This window comes from Dipodomys ordii, unplaced genomic scaffold, assembly GCF_000151885.1.
Source record: "Dipodomys ordii isolate 6190 unplaced genomic scaffold, Dord_2.0 Scaffold24, whole genome shotgun sequence".
Classification (NCBI taxonomy): domain Eukaryota; kingdom Metazoa; phylum Chordata; class Mammalia; order Rodentia; family Heteromyidae; genus Dipodomys; species Dipodomys ordii.
The window spans coordinates 16,841,522-16,864,503 of NW_012267240.1; the positions used below are offsets into that span (position 1 = coordinate 16,841,522).

Genomic DNA, 22,982 nt, shown 5'->3' on the forward strand with positions numbered 1-22,982 from the left:
CAAGTGGTAGAGCACTAGCCTTGAGCTGAAGAGCTGAGGGACAGCGCCCAGGCCCAGAGTTCAGGCCCCACGACTGGACCCCCCAAAAAAAAAGAAAGTAGCAGGTATCATCTATGAATGGTTACATAGCTTACTACCTAGAGTTCCACCACTCACTGTTAAAAGAGATGGAGGTTGGTAGACTGGGGACCATCAGAACCATTTTTCAGAGCAGCAAATCAGTTACAGATGTTGAGAGATGTGGAGGGAATACCTTTTAGTTCATGAAGGATAATCTTTGCAACTCAAAGACCTGGGAGATGTTCAGCAAATGAATAATTTATTTCTGTTAACTTTTCACTCTTTCCTATTAATATATTGCTCATTTACTACCTTAATGTTGTATTTAGTTCTGCTGGACTTCGTTCTGTTCACAATGTGTCATTTGTTATGAATTTCTTAAGAAAACCTGTAGTTTGCTTACTATATCTCAACACCAGGTCATTTGTGTGGCAAAGATATGGTGTCTGTTTTTCTTGTGTTTTGGTGGCATCATGTCATCTACATATTCATACAACAATGCTGTGTATGTTATTGCTATTATCTTTCCTTTGTTGCTCTAGGTTGTGAATAATCTTGGTCTGCTGTGCGGTATATTCTTTTCTCCTGGCCAAGTTAAGAGAGATTTTATGTGGAGACTTCTGTGTTCTCATAATCACATCACAAATGACTCTGGATCATAAAAATTTCCTATGTAAAGGAAAGTAATGTAGTAGTGCTGAGGAGAATTCAGCCTACCATGTTTTCTAGACCTTGCTCATGGAAGGAATTCCAGTCTCCTTGAAGGAATTCAGTTAAAATTCTTTTACCCAGAAGGGAGCCACATGGCACAGCTCTCCTAGAGTAAGGTTTCTTTTTGTTTGTTTTTCTTCAACAGGTTTAGCCTCTCGGAGTTGAGTGTAAGTGAAGACAGCAGATTAGTTTGAGAATGAATCAAGTTTCCTTGCAGAATCTTGTTTCTGTAGAATCCCTTGCTTCTAAGAATTTCTTTTTCCAAATATCTAGACATTGAAAAGTCACACACACACACACACACACACACACACACACACACACACAGACATATCAGAGCATTTGGGTTCCCCTGTGATAAAAAATAAGTGCCTTTTTCTGAGGACACAGGTGAGTTATTAGGTGCTCACATAATATCTTGGGAACTATGAAAAACTTGGTTTATGCATAGCCTGGATCTGGTTCTAACCTTAGTTTGTGATTTTGCTGAAGCCTGGGAATACTGAATTGTCTAATCCTCAGAAGCAGGTCAGTGCAGTTGAGGCCAAGGCCAGGCCTCAGGAATACCAGAGCCTTCCCATGTACTAACCAATATCTGTGATCTGAACTGAGTTTCTGTACATTGACTCAAGATTTTAGCCTCTAGGTCCTCTTTCTGACCTATGCCCCATCTTCCCCAAATGTACAAGGAAAGTGTTTTCTTCTCTCTGCGGAAGGCCATCACTCCCTGTCTATGTAATTGACCTCCTCCTCCCAGGGACGCCTTCAGGGCTGGTGGCCCCAGCGCCTTCCTGCTTCTTTGGATATAGGAAGCCCCCGGGATCATTCTTGAATGTCCAGCTGTCCTTAGCTCAGTTTTCTCCTCTGGGCCCCCTCTTCCAACCAGCCCTTCTTCACAAATACCCCACTTTCTTCTCAGAAGAGGCAGGTGCCCTTACTGCAGTTTTCTCTCCTTTAAAATGACCACAGACAGACAGACCTTGAGTCCTTCTGGTGATGTTAGTCAGACTCGCTCTGCCTCATCTTCCTTCATAGCTGCTTCATCCTGCTCCCTGTTCCAAGTCCTGATTTTTATCTGTTGTTGTTGTCTTATTTTGCCTTTACATATTTTAGATCACTGTAAGGGAATCTTGCCTCCAGAATCTTCCTTTTACACCTACCACTTTCTTTTCCTCATGTCTACTCAAAGCTCAAAGCATGAAGTGAGAACTATGCAACCAGACAGTAGTGGCTCACGCCTGTCATCCTAGCTGCTCAGGAAGCTGAGATCTGAGGATTATGTTTCAAATCCAGCCCAAGCGGGAAAGTTCTTGAAACTCTTATCTCCAGTGAACCGCCAGCCAGTGCCAGGAGCAGTGGCTCAAGTAGTAGAGCTTTAGCTTTGAGCTCAAAGGCTCAGGAACCATGCCCAAGACCTGAGTTCAAACCCCCAAAAAGAAATAAATAGAAGAAAGTATGGTAAAACTCAAGTTACATTTTCTACCCTGTAATTCTCATGGCTATATGTACTAGAACTCTGAAACTAAAGTCGTAATGAATCAGATGGCTCTTAGAAGATTCCAGAATCCTCATGACTTTTTCCCTTTTCCTAATGGTAGCCTTTTGTCATAGAAGTCTATGCTCAGAGCAGCTTGTAACCTGGGACAAGAGAAGCATGTTTCTCTGTGATAAGTAGAATTTGTGTGGAAAGAGAAGGTTCCACTGACTCCCGCCGATCCTTGCATGGCCTGGCTGAGCATAACCCCCTCCAGAGAGTCCAGAGTGAGGGCAGAGAGGGTCACTAGCGTATGCCAGTGAAGACCAGCCTGACAAGCCTGATCAAGAAGGTCAATAGTGGAAAGATGCTTCCTCTTGCCTGCATTGTGCTATTAAGCAGCCAGGAAAGAGTATGTTTGGATACTGACACAATACATTTGCCCATAGGCTTCCTTCAAAATTCCTCTGGGAACTCTTCCAGACACACCCTCCTCCACAGATATTATGAAGATGGTATAAATTTTGCTGACTCTGTCTTACTTAAATCGTGCTTGGTCATTCTCATAAGAGTCTGGAAGATGATTTACTGTTTCTGTGTTACAATTTTTTCTTGTGTTTGAAGTGGAAATAATTTTATTACAGATTAAAATAATTTCTCCTCTCAAGCACATGCTAACATAATATTGTGAATTTGAAAATTGATTTTTCTGTATTCACATGCTTAATGTTAAAGACAGAATTATTATTATTATTTTGCCAGTCTTAGAGCTTGAACTCTGGGCCAGGCACTGTCTCTGAGCTAACACTCTACCACTTGAGCCACAGTGCCACTTCCAGCTTTTTCTGAATAGTCTATTGTAGATACAGATTTCACAGACTTTCCTGCCTCAGCTAGTTTCGAACCACAGTCCTCAGATCTCAGCCTCCTGAGTAGCTAAGATTATAGGCATGAGCCACCAGTGCCCAGCTTTTATTACCATTTTTAAAAATGGAAGGGGCTTGGTTGTTCCTAGTGATAGAGCATGTGTGTTTCTAAATTTGATCCCAAGCACCTGAAAAAAAATCTACATTTTCCTTGTAAAGTAGTACCTACTTTTTGTGCATTTACTAGTTTTTCAGACAAATCTAGTTTATTTGGTACAATGAAACAACCTTAGCTTAGGTGTTAATGGTTCATTCCTGTAATCTTAGTTACTTAGGAGGCTGAGATCTGAAAGATTGCAGTTTGAAGCCAGCCTGGGCAGAAAAGTCCAGGAGAAACAATCTCCAATTAACCAGCAAAAACCAGGCTGGAGGTATGGCTCAAGTAGTAGAACACTATCCATGAGCAAGCAGGTCTAGCAAGTGTAAGGCCCTGAATTTAATCCCTGATAACTGTATGTGTGGGTGCATGCGCACACACACACACAACCCACAAGGACCCTCTTTGTTACATATTCATTTGTAAGAGGTATGTTTCTTTTGTCCTTTTCGTTTTCCTCATAGCTTAAATTTCAAGTATTTAGTAGAATTGACTACATGGAGGTATATACTTACCTTGGCTTGAAACTTTCTATACCAGGATTAGAGAAAAAATACTATTCTTTGGATCTACACAACAATACTATTTGTACAGTTAAGATGACACAAGGCTGAGGGTGTAGCTCAGAGAGAGAGTACGTTCCTACCTTTCAAAAGGCCCTGGGGGCCAGGCACTGGTGGCTCAAGCCTGAAATTCTAGCTACTCAGGAGGCTGAGATCTGAGGAGTGCAGTTCGAAGCCAGCCCAGGCAGGAAACTCTGTGAGACTCTTATCTCCAATAAACCACCAGAAAACTGGAAGTGGTGCTGTGGCTCAAGTGGTAGAGTGCTCACCTTGAACTGAAGAGCTGAGGGACAGTGCCCAGGCCCAGAGTTCAAGCCCCACAACAACAACAACAACAACAAAGGCCCTAGGCTCAGTCTCCAGTACAACAGAGAAAAAAAAAAAAAGGAAAAGAACAGTATGCTTGAAGCAGTTCCTAACTGATAACGGCATCCTATATCATCATTTTTATTTTCGTTATTACTGGTGGCGGTGGTGGTGACAGTAGTAGAAAATAGATATGTATAATGTAATTGTCCTTTTTTATTGTAAGGATTAAACTTGGGGCTTTATGCTTGCTAGGCAAGAGCTCTACCACTTGGGCCACAACCCCAACCAAGCTTTCAGCTTGGTTTTTCAGGCTAGCCTGGGACCAAAATTTTCTTCCTCTGAGATTACAGGTATGCCACGGTGCCTAGCCTATAGTCATCTTTAAACAGGCCAGGATAGAAATGACTTCATTTAAAAAATACTCCCTGAGGAAAAAGAATCTTAATAAATCAATGTTTAGGAAAAAATCCAGAAGCCACCCACTAGTGGCTCACACGTATAATCCTAGCTACTCAGGAGGCTAAGATCTGAGATCATGGGTTCAAAGCTAGCCCCAGCCCCATAAGACTCTCATCTCCAATTAACCATCAAAAAGCTGGAAATGGAGCTTTGGCTCAAGTACTAAAGCACTATCCTTGAGCACAAAAGTTTAGGGACAGTGCCCAGATCCTGAGTTTAAGTCCCAGGACACAAACATTCTCTCTCTCTCTCTCTCTCTCTCTCTCTCTCTCTCTCTCTCTCTCTCTCTCACACACACACACACACACACACTCATACTAATTGCACAATGACATGGATAGACTTAATTCTATTGAACTGTATACTTTAAAATTGTTAAGAGGGGCCAGGTATGGTAGCTACTTGGGAAGCTAATACCAGTAGGATCATGATTCAAGGCCAGCCTGGGCAAAAAGCTCATAAGACCCCCATCTCACAGGAAAAAGCTGGGTGTATTGGTACATGCCTATCATCCCCGGTAAGAAGGTGTAAATAGGATCCAGACCTAAACCCAAGACCCTCTTAAAAAAATAACAAAAACAAAACAACTGGAGTCATGACACAAGTAGTAGAGTTCTTGTCTAGCAAGCACAGAGCCTGGTGTTCAAAACCACAGTATTGGGCTGGGAACATGGCTTAGTGGTAGAGTGTTTGCCTAGCATGCATGAGGCCCTGGGTTCAATTCCTCAGTACCACATAAACAGAAAAAGCTGGAAGTAGCACTGTGCTCATCTGAGCAAAAGAAGCTTAGAGACAGTGCTCACACCCTGAGTTCAAGCCCCAGGACTGGCAAAAAATCAAAGATTAAAACAGTACCACCCCCACCCAAAAAAAACTTACCATGGTAAAAGTTAAGTGTGGGTGGGTAAAGTGGGGTATAGAAACAGTTGGTTACAGAGTTGGCAAGGTGGAGGTGGCAGCAGTGGGCTTGTGGTGCACAGATCCTGGGGGGTGGATTTGGTTACAGGTGAGGGAGAGCTCCTCCTCACTGGTCCTCCTCCTCCAGCCAGTTGTCTGGTGTGAATAGGGACCCCTGCAATATCGCTGGGCTGGTGAGATTTGAGTCAGGGCTCTAGAAAGGCAGAGCCCTCCTTGCCTGACACACTGACACTCAGTAGGTCTTTCTCCTGTTATTCGCTCTGAAAGTTATGCCTGCACCCCCAGTGTGCCATCTTAGAGGACGTCTGCTCCTGAGGTGCCGCATGGCCCCTTCTCAGAAGCTCCATGTTCATGGATATTTGGGCCCCCTGCCACTGAAGCTAACAGACAAGCAAGCCAAGGTGTTAGTTACTTGCCTAGCCTTGAGCCAGGATAGCTGTGGCTGGACAGGAGGTTCCAACCCTCTAGTCCCATCCTTTGTCTTCTACCTCATTTGGTCGACCTATGACACCCACACTCAGAAAACACTGCCAGACAGGAAAGAACTGAAGGTTGGTCTCCAGTGGCACAGGAAGGAAAGCTCTGTTACCCTAAGAGAACTTGGCCAGAAATGATTAAAATAAGATGCACCAGGATCATGAATGGTGTCTTCAGACCAAAGCCAGCTTTTCCCACCTTTAATTTTTACGAATTACTGATGTTTATAGAATCAGCAGTTTTTCCTATTTCCAAAGAAGGATTGTTTTTATTTGTTTTTATTGGTTGTAGTTTTTTTCTTTTTGGGGGAAGGAGTTCCTGGGATGCCTTGTTCTGTTGTTAATTTACAGTGCTAACTTTCACCCTGTTTCCATTAGGAGATGAAAGCATGGAAATTAAAAAACAAATTACAGGGATGAGAAGATTATTGAATGACAGCACTGGAAGGATATATCAGCGTGTAGGCAAAGAAGGAGAAAAATTAAAAGAAGAGCCCCAGGATTTGGATTTAGTGTGGCCTCAACGTTTGAACTCCTCCACTGAGCCTCCACAGGGCCTCCACCCTTCCCGTGGTGTGTGGAATGAGCTACCACCCCAAAGTGGGCAGTTCTCAGGACAGTATGGCACACGTTCTAGGACCTTCCAGAGTCAGCCCCATGTTGCTGTGAGCTCCAATGGTATGATTGTCATCAGGTGTTTAGAATGCATTTGTTGGTGGTTGTCCTGTACTTCATTTTGTTCCCAAATACTGTTCTTTGAGATCCATTTATTAAACCGCTTCCTTAATACCCACCTTCATTGAGTTTTTTTTTTTTTAAGACAGGGAAGACATAAAGGAAAAAATTGAAGTATGTCAAAAGTCCAGAAATGAAAATCGGGAAAGATGGCAGGTCTCAGCCCTTTAAGAAGTTAAAGCTGTTAACTGCCAATACAAATGTTATTGCCATAAGAGACTCAATACGGGGACAGCAAAAAAGACCCTTCACCCTTACAAGAAGCTTCTTGGTGGGATGTGTATATCCACACGGCCTCCTGTTCAGTTCTCCTCTGCTTCATCATCTGAAGAATCCTCAGAGGAAGAGCTCATAACCTACATCTCACAGAACTCCCTCTTTTAACCCTTAATTCTGTGTTGGGTCAAAGAATTCATGCTTTCTAACTCCTCCTCATCACTGAGAAGTATTCCTTTAAAGAAAAATATCTTTGAAGTCCTTAAGTCGTAAGGAGTGGGGAAAATAACATTTTTTTCAGCATTTAAAAAATTTTATGGTCTTCTCAGCCATATTAATTTTCCAGCTGATACATTAGATTTTATTTATAAATTATGTACAGATGTGCCAGCCTATAGTTTTCACAAAGAACAATAGGAAAAAAAGATTTTTCAGCTACCTTGAAAAGTTAAGGATGTTCTTCCTTTTATTTTCATTTTAAATCAGTCAAGAAAGAGAACTGGTGATGTGTTGTTTAAACACAATTCAGTGTAACCAGTTCAGAAACAAGAAAAGCCATCCCGAGACACTAATGAGACAGCCAGGGGCTCAAGATGGACGGTGTCTTCTCTTCCTCTCAGTATTACTGAGGCCAATATCCAATATCAAGTTCACATGCTGGCATGCTTCCAGGTTACAGGGAGATGGCTCTTTAAAGGCTCCTCCATAAAAAAAAAAAGTCTGTTCTCTTTAAAATTAGAAAATGATTTATAACAAGCTGAGGGGTTGGTTTTGTCCTCTAAAAACCATAAAGACAGTACTTAGAAATAACACCGAAGAATAGTGTATAAAGCTCCCTGATTCTGCTGACATGGAAAGACAGAAGTAAAAATACCTTTATGCCTTTCAGTTGGTGTGAAGAGAGAACTTTTGGGTAACAGGTGTTCTCATTTCTAGGACACAGCAAAAATAATGGAGAAGTGTTCATGTTCATAAAAGTTACAAGCTGATTTCTCCATAGAAGTTTGAAAATAGAACTTTTTGTGATTATTTTCCCCATACTATCAATAAAAGTGCATTATATTCAGTTGATCTTTGAATAACACAGGTTTAAACTGTACAGGTCTATCAAGGAGGACTTCTTTTGAGATTTGTGAAAATCTGAGCAAACTCATACAGCCTAGAAATCGTGAAAAAAGTTTTAAAGTTAGGTATGTCGTGAATGTGCAAAATATATGTATGCAATAGCCTATCATTTACCATAAAATATGTTTTATTAAAAATTCGAATTGAGCCGGGCACTGGTGGCTCATGCCACCTACTAACTACGTAGGAGGCTGAGATCTGAGGGTAACGATTCAAAGGCAGCCTGGGCAGAAAAGTCTATGAGACTCTTTTCTTCAGTAAACTACTCAGGGAGTGGGAGGAGAATGGAAATGGTTTTGTGGCTCAAGTGGTGGAGTGCTAGCCTTGAGCTAAAGAATCTCAGGGACAGCACCCAGGCCCTGAGTTCAAATCCCAGGACTGGCAAAAAAAATTTTTAATCAATTTGATCTCGGGGCTCACACCTATATAATTGTAGCTACTTTAGGGAGGATCACAGGTCAGTCAAGTAAGACAAGTCCAGAAGACTCCCATCTCTATAAAGAGAAGTTAGGTGGCCCATATCTGTGGTCCCAGTGATGATGCCTCAAGTAGGTGGATCACAGCTCAGGGAGGGCAGAAGACATGACTCAGGAGTAGAGCACCAGCATAGCAAATGTGAGGTGGAGTTCAAGCCCTTGTAACCACCAAAAATTAAAATTTAGCAAAACCAACCATGCACTTACAGATTGTAATCTATAATATTTACAGTTGAGAAAAATACAAACAGATCAAAAATAGTATTAAATCATACTGCAAATTAAGGAAGAAATAGTGTAGTTTTCACCCTTTTTCTGTTGCCACTGCAAAAGTTAAACGTGGCTTTTCAACTGCAGAGGGAGTCAGTGAAGGCCCCCTCATCGCTCAAGGATGTAACTGTGACTAAATTGTTGTAATAATTTTTTATTGTAAAGTGGTAACATCTTTGTTTACCAACAAGTGGTAACATCTTTGTTTACTAACATTTTCAAAGTAAACAATTGTGTAACTTAAAACGTTATCTTGGCCAGCACTCTTCACTCATGGTTGAAATCCTAGCTACTCAGGAGGCTGAGATCTGAGGATCACTGTTTGAAGCCAGCCCAAGCAGGAAAGTCCATGAGACTCTTTTCTCCAATTAACCACCAAAAATCAGGAAGTAGAGCTGTGTCTCAGGTGGTTGAGTGCTAGCCTTGAGCAAAAAACAACTCAGATAGCATCGAGGCCCTGATTTCAAACCCCAGGACCAACACAAAAACAAAAAAACCCATTATATTTAACTATTGTATCATTTTGCTGCGGTGAACTTCTCTCAGGTAATCATAAATAATGAGTATTATAGGATTTAAATTATATCCCATGTATATAATAAAATATATAGTTTGAACAAAATCTTAAAACATACCTCAGCCACCTATCAGAAAACTTAAGTAGGAGCTGTCCCTTAAACCACTCATTTTATGGCAGCCAACATCACTGCTAGAGAGGACTGGGCTGTCAGAGTGCTTTTCCAAATGTGCTGTTTTATTCCAAGAGCTTACTTGATACAGAATAGGATAGTTTTATTAAGGGAAATATGTTAAATTTAAACAGGTGGAAAGGAGATGATTGTGAGGGAAAGAAAGAAGCAGCAATGGATAGAAGATGGAGGAGGAGAAAAGCAACCCATCAACGCATTCTGATCTATCCAGTGAAGTCCTCTCTTAGCTGCTCCCTGCTTTTTTCCAGCAACATACAGGATTCTAGACATTTCCAGATGTTCACAGCTCTTCATTTTTTAAATAACATACTAATATTAAAATTCTTTTTAATACTTAGACTCAACTCTCAATATAGATTCTGATAACATACATACACAGCTACCAGTTGTTTTGTAAGGCTGTTTTGAGTGCTTTTTTAAAAAAAATTATTTTTGTGCAAACTAATATGGGTGTGACAATAATACTTTAGGGTATTGTTATGCAGATGGGCTTGTCTTAAAATAGGTAGCCTGCTGTGGCCAGGCATTGTGTGTGTGTGTGTGTTCACACACACACCTTAGTGCTGCAGAAGCCTGGGTAATTAGATGAAGTCAGACCCCAAAATTTAGGTTGTGAAAATTATCAGGTACATTTTCATTAGGCACAGCTTCATAGTAATTGTACATGTTTCAAAATCCTGTCAGCAAACCGTCTTTTTTTCCCCTTTTATTATTTGTGTGTGTGTGTGTTGGGAGCATGTCATTCTTTTCTCTCTCATGCTTAGGAGAACTTCCAGTGGTGAACTCGTCAGTTGAATCAAACTGCTGTACTTGTAACTGCCAGTCAACGTTACAAGCCATTCTTCAAGAACTCAAGACCATGAGGAAATTAATGCAAATCCAAGCAGGTACAAAGATCTGACATCTTCAGTTGGGGTGTATGTTGTGCTTTGGTTTTTCCCACCTTGCTGTCTTACTGTGCCTTTTCAAGTGCCCATTTTCTCTGATTTTTCTACAATTCCCCCACTTTTTTTTTAATCATACATTCCTCATTATCCCCATGCCTACTCACAGGTACACATTCTCAGTATACTCCATTGCATGATCTCTTTGGTACTTCACCAATGTCGGTTAATTAAATTTTGGAATATCTGACTTGGAAGAGCCTTTTCGGAATGCCAGCATCACAGTTGAAGACATTCAAGGATGAGAGCAGATGCAGTGCTGAGCCTGAGGCTTAGCATTGGGTTGAGGTGAAGGGGGGATTGGTCACCCAGTTTCTCCTAACAGGATGACTTCATTCCCACCCCACCTCCAATGCCTCCCTCCCATGCTGATACTGAGGCTTGAACTCAGGGTCTCTTGGATTTTTTGCTCAAGGCTGGTACTCTACCACTTTTTATCATGGCTCCACTTCCAGTTTTTTGCTCATTAATTGGAGATAAGAGTCTCAAGGATTTGTCTCCCTGGGCTGGCTTCGAAAATCATGATCCTCAGATCTCAGCCTTCTGAGGAGAGTAGCTAGGATTACAGGTATGAGCCACCAGTGCTGGCTGCAGGGTAACTTCTGAGCCTTCAAGTTCTTGTTTGTAAATTATTTGTATCTAATTCACAGGGCTGTTTTTCAAGTCAGAATGAGATAGCAAATGTAAATTCATTTTGTAATATGATATAAGCATGAGCTCTCTCATTTGGGTTGTTTTAAATCATTGTTACTATTGATATGTTGTACAGAGGAGTCAGGTGATGAATATCATTAATGTTGTTTTTAAAACCATGTAGCTTTTGACTTTCAGAAGTCTGAAAATCAGTGTTTATCTAGTTACTTGTTTTCTAGTCTCCATAATTAGAGGAAAACAGGATTTTCTTGGGTCATGGGTACAGGAACCAATAGATAATTTTGTTAAAACTTCCCTCTAAGTAAAGGGAAACTGATGCTTAATGATGGTTACGATAAAGCAGAAAAATAGTCCCTTGTGACTGGCCTTCCTACCCTCAGAAATTGTTCTGGGTGCCGCTTAGGAAGTTATAGTAAAGTCTTAGTATTTAGTGATGTGATTTTGATAAATAAGGCTTCATTATGACAGGAGTTGACTTTGCTGAAGATGCCTTGCGCTCATAAATTGGCGCGTTGAAATGAAATGTATAACTACTTGAAGATGGTAAAAAATTTAATTTAAAAAAGAAAACTTAATTCTTTGGCATATCAGTAATCCAGAATCACATTCAAGTGAGTTAAAGGCTTTATGGAATTCTGTATCTTTTAAAATAAATACTAAATTGGATCTTATCCCAAGGCAAAAATAAGCATTTTGCTCAGGTCAGTAAGCATCATCTGACTCACCTTGTTTCACCACAATAATTCGTGTTCCTATTCACCTGACAAAGGTTACCATCTCCTAAAGAAGTGCCTCAGGAAGAAAGGGAACTTGATTCTGTATGGATTCTTCCCTTCGTGGGAGAATTTGTTAGCACTTAAGAAAATACGCATACGACACTGTAATGATTTATTTTGTTACCTAAGCTCCTTACTACTGAAATGGCAAACTACAAATTGCAGCCATGTAAATCCTTGACTGAAGCCTTTTTAGAATCTATTAAGTAAATGCCACTTTGTCACCATGTTTTCTCTTGTGAACCTTTTGCAGATTAAAGATGTAAATGATTCCAGAGCTGTGGATAGTATAAAGGATAAACTGAATACATTACTTTAATTTTCTCAAACTTAAAAAAAATTGTGTTATGCAGGCAGATTTATTTAAGGTTTATTGCCTTTAAGACTCAGATTTAAAATATATTTTGGAGGTTTCACCTTTAAGGAAAGACAAAGGAATAAGATCAAACAGTAAGATCTGGATATAAGATACAGGCTCAGTCTAGATTTGCAAAAGAAGCAAAACTCATATAGTCCATGTGTGCTTTAAACCCAAACCATTTTTATTTATCATTTGAAAGAGTGAGATGTACAGGGCTGCAGGTAGATGGTCTTGATGATTGTTTATGAGGTCCACTGGACTCTGGGAACTGGACATAGACTTTGTCTGAACTAGAATACAACTCAGAGATGTCTTCAACTGTCTGAGCAGAGAACCACTGTGGAGAACTTTAGAACAGTCCTGACACTCCCACACCTGGACACTCCACTTAGTCTGGAGTGGGCTAAAACATTGACATGTTCTTCAAAACCCAGAGTAAGCAAAGAGACTAATTACTACTGCCTGAGTGATTAAACAACTTTACTTGTAAATTAGCTTCCAGTCTGGAAATGAAACTGTCAGGATCAAAGTGTAAACAGTGTTTATTCTCATACTGATAGAATATAGAAGTTAATCTGTGTTCATGCATTTAAAGGCCATTACTGCAACACTTGGCTTATGTTTATAGGTTCCTTTCTGTTTTTTTTTTTTTAAATAGACATTCAAGGATCTATCCTGTGGTCATTTGTAGGGCTCTGTATCCATGCATGAGCATCTAATACAAATTCATGGAGTATTTCCTTCTATACTGTATTAGAATAGCTCCAAATGCTTAGCCAACATTACTTCCTAGAGTGCATTAGTTAAAATCTAATCCCACCATCTTCAATTCTTTCAGGGTATGTTCAGTTGTGAGTACTTAGTCCTGGTACTGTTCTTGCATCTTTAGAATTCAAACTGCTTCTAGATTTTACTAGTTTTTCAACTTAGAGAACTATATTGTTCCTACTTTTCAGCTAGAAAACTGAAGTCTTATACAAGTGGCCTGGTCTAATACAGGATGAGCTTGTGCCCTGGAGACAGCAGATTTGATAATAGTTGAAGAAGGAGTTGTTGATTTGATAATAGTTGAAGAAGGAGTTGCTGGATCAGATTCCATAACTCATAGGCTTCTCCCCCCACCCTCCGCCACTTCCCTGTATTCGAAGGAAACTTTCCAAGCTATTTCTGTTGATCATCTCACCCAAATATCACCATCATTCCATCTTTATCAATTTTGGCAGCTCTAGATTATTAGCAACTGATCACTTCACCTCCAAATGACAGTGGGCATATTCCTGAAATAGGAATTCCAGAAAGCATGGATGACTACCTTAGTTTAAGTTCTGGAGTTCTCTTGCATTCAATAATGCCATGCGCTTGAGGTTGCCATCTTCAAACATTTCCTCCTGGCTCTTAATCCCCGCCCTCTGTTGGAGGGGACATTGGAGCAGGACATTGTGACAGTTGGCTGGGTTTTTCTATGGGGGTTTCTTGGCTGTTAGAGCTTTAAAGTTTACTGAGCTGCATTTGATAAGCTTGGGGTCCTGAGTGAGATTTACTCTGGGGTACTTAATTTTTTAAAAAAAAACATTTTTACTATATATTATTTTAATTTTATTATCTTTTAAGTAGTTGTACAAAGAAATTTCCATTTCAGTTATGAGTAATACAGTGCATCTTGATCAGTGTCACGCTTTTGGTCATTCTCCCTCATCTCTCCCAACCCATCCCCTCCATTTTCCTAGTGTCATTTTCACATATGTACATTGAATATTATGACTGCCTTTGCTCACCCTTCCTCCTTCAGTTGTCTAAAGTTCAGCCTCTCTCCTTGACCTTAAAGCCCCCCTGCCCCCAACACATACCTCATGTACCAGCTTCCCAGTCTTCATTTTGTTAGACTGCAAGTTAACTGTTGAAAGGAGTTACACCATTGGAATTCTCCCCTGAATATACCATACTTTAGTTAATACATCTGAATATATGTGCATATGTATATTTACATATATATTTAGTAAATTGGATCTGGCATCCACATATGAGAGAAAAATTGCGTCTTTTGTCTCCCTGGGCATGATTTGACTTACCATAGATTATCCCAGGTCCATCCCTTTCCCTGAAAGTACTATGGTATCATTCTTGAGGGAGGAGTAAAATTCAATTGTGTATCTGTTGTCTCAATTCTTGATCCATTTGTCCCTTGAAGGACTTCTGGGCTGTTTCCATAACTTGGCTCTGGTAAATAGTACAGCAATAAACATGGCTTGTGCAAGTGGCTTTACCATATCCCAACTTACCATATGGGCAAGCATGGTATGGCTGGGTTCTTAGGGGAGGTCTGTGTTTAGTTTATTTTTGAGGAATCTTCAAACTGCCTTCCATAATGGTCGGGTGCTTAATTCTTGACAAAGCTTCACTACTGTATCAGTTCACAAATCACAGAAATGGACCGGGGTATGTTTTCCTCAGACACAAGTGCCTGTACCATATTTGTGTTTATTGTCCACAGTTGGAACTCAAAACAGACAACAACCCCCAATTTCCCTTATATGCTCCCAGCGAACTGCAGTCTCACGCAAGAGAACTAAAAAGAGAAAATTGCCCCCAAAGAGCATGGAAGCTGTTACTGAGAAACAGAAGGCCAGTGTGTTAGAAATCGAGACGAAGCCAGCAGCAGGGGCCTCAGAGCCTCAGCCAGGACTCCCAGCCCCCCAACACACCTCCGCTGAAGAGAGCCACGTTCTGGGATTTGGCATTGTTCTCGAATCGCCTTCCTCAGATGTAAGTTGATGTTTTTTCTGGCTGCTGACTCTAACCAGTAGAACTTTCAGGAATTTTACCCTATTATATCCGCCCCTGACAACTTAAGAGACTTGATGTGGGAAAAAGGAAAGACTAGCAATCCTTGCCTTGCCAGGAACTTTCATTTTGGAAAACTTCATGCCTTATTTATTCAAATATATTTCCATCCGTTATCTCTGGAAGTAGATGAGTGATGGCGTAAATAATTTGCTCACTAATTTCTTTAACGTGTTTAATTTCAGAGTGGTGGTTTTCAATTTCCTCAATATAGAAAACTAAAAGAATATAATTAAATCCTTTGTGGATGGGCATAAGTGAGCAGAAGCATACAGATAAGGTCATACCTTTCTGGAAACATAAACTAATAATAATAATAAAAAAAGGGAGCAGTAGTGCTAATTCTGTTTTATAGATGCAAGCTACACTGCTAATTAGGTGGCAGTGCCGTGCCGTTGACTCCATGTAATGATAGGTTAATGCTCTGCAAAGGTTTGCTATTTTAATATCATAGCTAGAATGTTGTTGCAGTCTGGGATGTTGGATTCCATCTGAGATATTTATCTGACTTGCTGTTTTATATTCATAGGACCATAAGTGAATTTCTCTCATGAGGTGCTATATTTGCAGTTGCATACTCTGTTTGCAGTATCTTTATCTTGAGTACGTTTACATCATTGTGAGCCCCAACTTGTTGGAGTTCTTAAAATAAATAAAAGTGAGTTATCTATTATTATCAAATCACATGGGATGTGAATCCTGCTGAGAACTCCCACAGGACAATATAGGGTTGGAGTTTGGCCCTACCTTTTAAACTTGAAATAAGCAACAAATCACTGAATATATTTTAAGTATTCCCTGTGATTTGTAGGAAGACAGTGTGCTAGCATATATTCTCATTAGGTCTTTTTTTAATAAAGGGAGGCAATAAAAATAACCATCTTGCCAGGCGCTGGTGGCTCACGCCTGTAATCCTAGCTACTCAGGAGGTTGAGATCTGAGGATCCAGATTCAAAGCCAACCAAGGCAGGAAAAATCCATGAGACTCTTATCTTCAGTAAGCTACCAGAAAAACGGAAGTGGTGCTGTGGCTCAAGTGGTAGAGCGCTCACTGAAAGCTGAAGAGCTGACAGTGCTCAGGCCCAGAGTTCAAGCCCCACAACTGACAAAAAACAAACCATCTTATGACTTTTTTAGACTGGACATTCATTTGAACTTTTATCCAATCCTTGGTGTTTCAGGTGCATTTTTGTTTGATTTTTTGGTAAATCTATAAGCACATGCTCCAACTGTTAGGAAGTTCTAAAAAAGAAAAAAAAATTAAGTTAAAGCCAATGCAGTGACTTTAGCTTATAATACTAGCTACTTGGGAGATGGAGATAAAGGATCACAGTTCAAGGTTAGCCTAGGACATAAAAGTTTGTGAGACTTCATCTCAGCCAGTGGCTAGATAGTTTGGTATGCTCCAGTCTTCCCAGCTACAGGGGAAACAAAATGGTTAGGCATAGGACATACACCTGTCATCCCCAGAGATACAAGGAAGCATAAGTAGGAGGATTGCAGACCAGGCCAGACCAGGCATAAATGGAGACTGTACCTTAAAAGTGACCATGGCATTGACCAAAATGAACTAAACAACTCCATGGCAGCGATGGGAGGGAGGGAACAAGTGGGAAAGAGGGAACAGCTGATGCTATGCAAAACAAAAGAAATGTACAGACCACCCAATGTGGAAGAAATAACTGTATCGCAAAACTCATAGAACTCATAAATATTATAGACCTTGATAGACAATTTGCTCCAGGAAAGTTAGAATGTGTTTGTGACTTTAACTGAGCATCACTATCTCACAATACTGTGAAATTTGGGAAATTATGTAACCACTTAATCACAATAAAAATTTTGAGGGGCTGGGAAGGTGGCTCAGTGGTAGAGCACTGCCTTGCATGCCTGAGGCCCTGGGTTCGATTCCTCAGCACCACATAAGCAAAAAAAAAAAAATTGAAAAAACAAACAAACAAAAAGTAACCATGGCAAAAAGAGGCTGGAGGCATGGCTCAAGTACCTGGCCTGGCAAGCAAAAAGGCCAAGTTCAATCCCCAGTGTTGCCAAAAAGAGTACATATAAATTTTAAAATCATTAAGATAATAAGTTCTATTCTGGACTAGTCTATTAATTTGATTGTACCATATTGTTTCTGCAGTTAAAGTTGGATTCCAGTCCTGGAGAGAACATGTATTTAGAAACAGAAAAATTATTATACAAAGTTCATTTAATCTTAATCAGTTTTCATCACTCTTTACCATTTTCTGCAGATTTTATTTGCATTCTTTTCTGCTGGCATTGCTATATTAGCAGTAATTATTTGAGTTTTGTAACTTATTTTCTACATTGGTTGGTCAAATGCCAGTAACTGAACTTTGTTCATTTTATTCTTAAGCTCCAAATGTACTTTAGAGATAAATTGTAAAAAGGTCAGATAAAGGCCATATGTACATTTGTGAAGTGGAATTAAATAGAATTTTTATTGTCTTTACCAATGTCAGAATTATAAGTTTATATGTTAAATAAAAATAACTTCTCTTATTCACAAATGACTTTGTTAACAAGAACTAGGAAATGAGATTAAGCACATTCAGCATTGTCCATGAAATCATGGGTGCTGATTGTCTTTGAAGAATAACTTATTTCAAAAGAAAAGCAAAACACCCACCCTATATGGGCATTATCATTGCATTATTTAGCAGATACATGATTATCTCTACAACAGAAACTGAGTCTGCATGAAGAGAACATGCTAAGTCTCCTCAAGTACCTTTCTAGTTCCTTGTCATTTCTTAACCATGAGTCTTTCAAAACTTGAGGAGAAGTCTAGAGGAAATAAGTCCTATAATTTTGCAGCAGTTACTCTATAAAACAGGTTGGACAAAATATGAGCAGATGGGAATTGTGTATTTGGAGATGGGCTCCAAGAAGTCCATAGAGTTGGAAGGATCGTGTCCAAAGCCATAAAATTGGGTGAGTGGCCCACTAGCCTTGGGAAGAGTAGGATGAGGCCTGAGAGTAAAAGCCTTGGTATGTATGGCAGCCAAGCCTGTCAGGCTGTGGGTGCTGGGAAGCCATTGCAAGGTTCAACATAGGGATGATCTTGCCTGTGACTTGAGTGTGGTCACAATGCATGATAGGTAGTTGGGGAGAGGATGCACCAGTCAAGGGGAACAGCAGAACGATGGCCAACTCAGCCACACAAGAGGCTGGAGGGCCGCCTGAGAGCAGGTGGAGACCAGAGAACAAGGGCTCTTCGGAGGACTGAGTGGGAAGCAAAGCCCCGATTTCTGTCCTGCACAACTAGGTTGACTACAAGCTGGTATTTAACTGTGATAAGGAGAGCAGGAGTAGAACCTGGCTTTTTGCTCTGGATGGGAAGGAAAAAGGAGTTTAGTATCCTCAAAATGCCCCTTCGTAGCTTAAGTTAGTGTTCAGGGCTAGGACATGCAGGTGTTGAACCTATGCTTTATTGCCTTTCTTTAAAAAATCGCCATTACCAGCATTTGAACTCATTACCTTATGCTTGTTCAGCTGTCACTTTGTGACTGAACCACATCCCTAGCTTGGATATTTGGCTTTGTTTGTTTGTTTGTATTGAGATGGAGTGTGAAGGACTTTTCTGCCCAGGCTGGCTTCTAACCTCAGTCCTCTGGATCTCAGCTTCCTGAATAGTTAGGATTATAGGTGAGAGTCACCAGTGCCAGGCTGCTTTATTGCAGTTTTTTAAGTATAAAAAATTTACTCCAAACTTCTAAAAGAAATTTACAGTGCATTGTTCACCTTTCTACACTGTGACAGACACAAATGTGTATATCCCATCTTCAGACTCCTAAGGGTTGTTCCTACTCAAATGCGGAACAACAAGTAAGCTCTGGAAAGAAGCTACAGGAATGTCAGCACCTCAAGTGCTGGGAGCTTTAGATGATATAGAGCATATTGGAGAATCCTGTTGCAATGCCTGGCACCTAGAAGGGTTCTCAATACATATTAATTTGCTTAATATGCAAATGACAAAATAACATGCATTTGTATTAAAGACACTCTGTAAAATAAATTTACAAAGAATTGTGTCTAGAATTGCCTTTGGTTAGGAACCCGATCCTTTACCAGTTACTTGTTCTTTTCTAACTCCTCCTTTCTGTCCTCACCCACTGTCTTCAAGGCTCTAATCTCATATAGAATGTTTTATATTGATGTGTAATAACTTAGGTGATTTCCTATTCTTCTACCCCAGCTTACGAGTGGAGAATACATAATAAAATAAAAATTTAAATACGTCATAATATTCTAAGTATATTGTTCTGTCATAAGAAGTGATCCATTTAATCCTTACTCTGAGCTCTCTTCCTGCGCCTCATACAGGAAGGCCACAAGTTCACATGGCCAGAAGAGGTGGGGGTGGTTCACTGTGGGAAAGATTTGGGCGTCCATTCTAGCACAGGACAGACACTGAGTAACTGCTTACAGGGCAATGACTAGATGAAAGAGAACTGAGAGGATAGCCTGTGGCTATTAATTCTGTCTACCTGAAAGTGTCCTGGGGAGAAGGGGGTGCTAAGAAAGCAGGCTGTATGGTCAGGCTACTGATTAGTCCCAAAGCTCTGTGATCCTGAGCATGGGACCTGCCACTCCTGTTCAGCTTTCCTCCTGTAAAATGAGGCAATAATAAGGCTTTCCTCATGGAGTTGGTCTGTTGGAAGACATAAATGCAACCTTGTATAAATCCATTAGAATAGTACCTGACACATTTTAAGCAGTCAGTGATAAGTGATGGGTTTTTTTAGCATTGGAGATACAATCTAAGTTATAGGAACAAACATATACATTGTTAAGAAAACTTCCCTGTATATATGAACAGATGCCTATAAACATAAAATGCTCCAGGAAGGAGGTAGCCAGCAATGTTTCTCTTTGAGGGCATGATTATATGATCCTATTTGAATTAACACTTAGGAGAAATTCAACCCTAAATTACACAGAAGCTAAGGTAGAAACCCGCCCCCCCCAAGCAAACTTTAGACTTAAATACAGTATTTACCTCTTTTTCCATGCATTTCACAACCAAGTGCTCCACTAGTACTAAGACAAGACAGTATTTCATTATTCTGTTTTTTGAAGGCAGGGACAGAACTGGGATTTGAACTTGGGGCTTCCCCCTAGCTAGGTTGTGCCTCTACCATTTGAACCACTCTATCAGCCCTTTAATGTTTCATTTCTTAGAGTTTCAGGTTGCCAGTTCTTCATATACTGACTTGTGTTTTTCAGGTCATAGTTATAAGACTCAATTTAGTTCATTATTACTCTTTGGGATTTTTTTTCTGTTTGTTTTTGGCTTGGTGAAACACTTGGTCCAGCTTTTAAAAGTATTTTTCGGGGGCTGGGAATGTGGCCTAGTGGTAGAGTGCTTACCTTGCATGCATGAAGCCCTGGGTTCAATTCCTCAGTACCACATAAACAGAAAAGCCAGAAGTAGTGCCATGGCTAAGTGGTAGAGTACTAGCCTTGAGCAAAAGAAGCTCAGAGACAGTGCCCAGGCCCTAAGTTCAAGCCCCAGGATTGCCAAAAAAAAAAGTTTCGGGGCTGGGAAGGTGGCTCAGTGGTAGAGCACTTGCCTTGCATGCCTGAGGCCCTGGGTTCGATTCCTCAGCACCACATAAGCCAAAAGAAAAAAAGCCGGAAGTGGCACTCTGGCTCAAGTGGCAGAATGCTAGCCTTGAGCTGAAGAGCTGAGGGACAGCACCTAAGCCCAGAATTCAGGCCCTACGACTGGACCCAAAAAAAAAGTTTCTACTTGTTATAGTTACTGTGTGTATTTTCCGTACTTCTGGATTACACAGATTTCCAAATTATCTATGAGTAGTTATATTTCTTCTTAAATAGTGTTAGTATTTACAACAGAAATTGCTCTGAATTCAGAAATCTGTTTTGTTAACATCTTCTTGTCCCAGTAAATGAAATGATCTATGTGGATCTACTAAGGTCAATCAAACAAGTGAGTTTCTATGTATACATTAGTTCATTGAAACCAAGGGAATGTACATGTGAGATATGAGATTCTAACATAGACCGCTTGTGTTCAAATCCTTGCTCCATCACATATTCCTTGGGTGACTTTACATAAGTTGTATAATCTCTCTGAACCTTGGTTTTTCCATCTGCAAATTGGGGATCATAAATGTTAGCCACTGCATAGGATGGTGGTTAAATTTTAAAAGTCCGTGTATAGTGTTAGCCAAGGGCCTTCATAGATGTTAATTATGTCAATATTTTATAGGACATACTGAAATAAATAAACTAGTCTTTGCCCCTCAAGGAGCAGATATGGAGGGAAATTCACAAACAATAATTGCAGCATCATGGCATCATCTCTTGTCCAGAAAGCCAGAAAGTATTTCTGGGAACCAGGAAAACAGGACCTCATTACCTGGAGATCAAGGACAGACTGTTTCAGTGGAGTTAAGAAGAAGCTAGACTGCAGTGTTAAAATCTTACATGCTGTCCATTTGGCTCAGCTATCTTTAACATAAATCAAGCCTGAGCCTTCAGAGTCATTAATTTAATGCTTCAGAAGAAAAAAAGCCAAACAGGTCTCTAGGAGACTACACTCTCTCATTATGCAGGGGCATGAAACAGCTTTCAAGGGACCACATTGTATTGTCTTTTCTAAAATTACATTATTCTACTGAAACTTTATCAAAATCATCTGTAAAGAATTGCATCTTTAATGATTTCTTATAATTTTTTATCCTATCCAACATTAAATGCATGCTAGCATATAAATTATTATACTTAATTTTTCATAGAACTTGGATGGGCACTTTTCACTTAAAATAGAAGAATTCCCCTTACTGTATTGATCTTGATGGAGCACATCCAGCAGGCTTCTGCTCCAACTCTGGGATTTCAGCTTGGCCACATCTGCAGGCCACATCTGTCCAAGGCTGCTTAACATTAACAGCTGGGGCCACCATCACAGCCCAGCCTATTGGTCTTGGCCTCATATGTCCAATAGCCAAGTTCTTTGCATAGGGTTTAATAAATGGTAAAAATAAGTCTGCCTAGAACACACCTGATTTATAGGAAACAATGTTAGTTGTTTTCAGACAGGAGGAGATCACATTTATGAGCAAAACCAACTATGTGTTTCTGCACATTAAAAAACTTTTTCATAAGGTAAAGCTCATTTTCTTAGAAATGCACCTAATAAACTATAACTTTTATAGTAAGTATGCATGAGGGATCATAATAGGACTAAATTCACATCCTTTAAGCATTGTTACCAATCCTGTTGTAAGGTTTTCAGGATGCAATCAGTTATCCATATTCAGCAGAACCCACCTCAACCCTTCAACCCCTCCCTCCTCCCCCCGCCTCCCACCCCCACCCTGGCCCTGGTTGTCTTTCAGGTTTTGGTGTTGAGCCCATCTGAGATTGCCCTGGCCATCTACACTTCCGGACTCCACCATCTTCATGCTTCAGTTCTATGATCCTGAAAGTATCTTACTTTGGTTTTTCTTTAGTTTGTAATACGATCTGCTCAGAGGGATTTGGGATTTTCTGGGTGCTTCATCCAAACTAGACATTAATCCCAAGCACTTCTAAGTAAAAGGAGAGCAAGAGTGAGAAACAAAACAAAAGAAACAAAAGTTACTGTGGCAGGCCTGAATCTAGAGATATTCTCAAGAGCCATCAGTACTGTATAGTTTGTCCTATAGAACTTCACTGTGATAGAAGGTAATAAGATTGAAGGAGGACAGTTCCGCACTTGTAGATACCTTGGTGTACCTATAGTGTGCAGGGCATGCCTGCAGATCCAGCCTCAGAGGGGGATCTCAGACTTTGCGCATGTCAATTCTGTAACATGTGTCATTTAAAGGTTACATCCTATTGGTT

The 22,982-nt window shown here is 40.3% G+C and overlaps 1 protein-coding gene across 8 annotated transcripts in view; it reads left to right on the forward strand.

The window, feature by feature from the left end:
• Positions 1–22,982, forward strand: part of Bend7 (BEN domain containing 7) — a 76,126-nt gene that overhangs the window by 14,833 nt on the left and 38,311 nt on the right. For 7 of the 8 annotated variants that reach the window (XM_013014774.1, XM_013014772.1, XM_013014773.1 and 4 more), the window contains exons 2-4: positions 6,372–6,671; positions 10,290–10,412; positions 14,752–15,023. In XM_013014774.1, the coding sequence (XP_012870228.1) occupies positions 6,383–6,671; positions 10,290–10,412; positions 14,752–15,023 (684 nt within the window). In that variant the 5' untranslated portion in view covers positions 6,372–6,382. The remainder of the gene's footprint in view (positions 1–6,371; positions 6,672–10,289; positions 10,413–14,751; positions 15,024–22,982) is intronic. The other variant, XM_013014777.1, reaches the window with a different exon arrangement.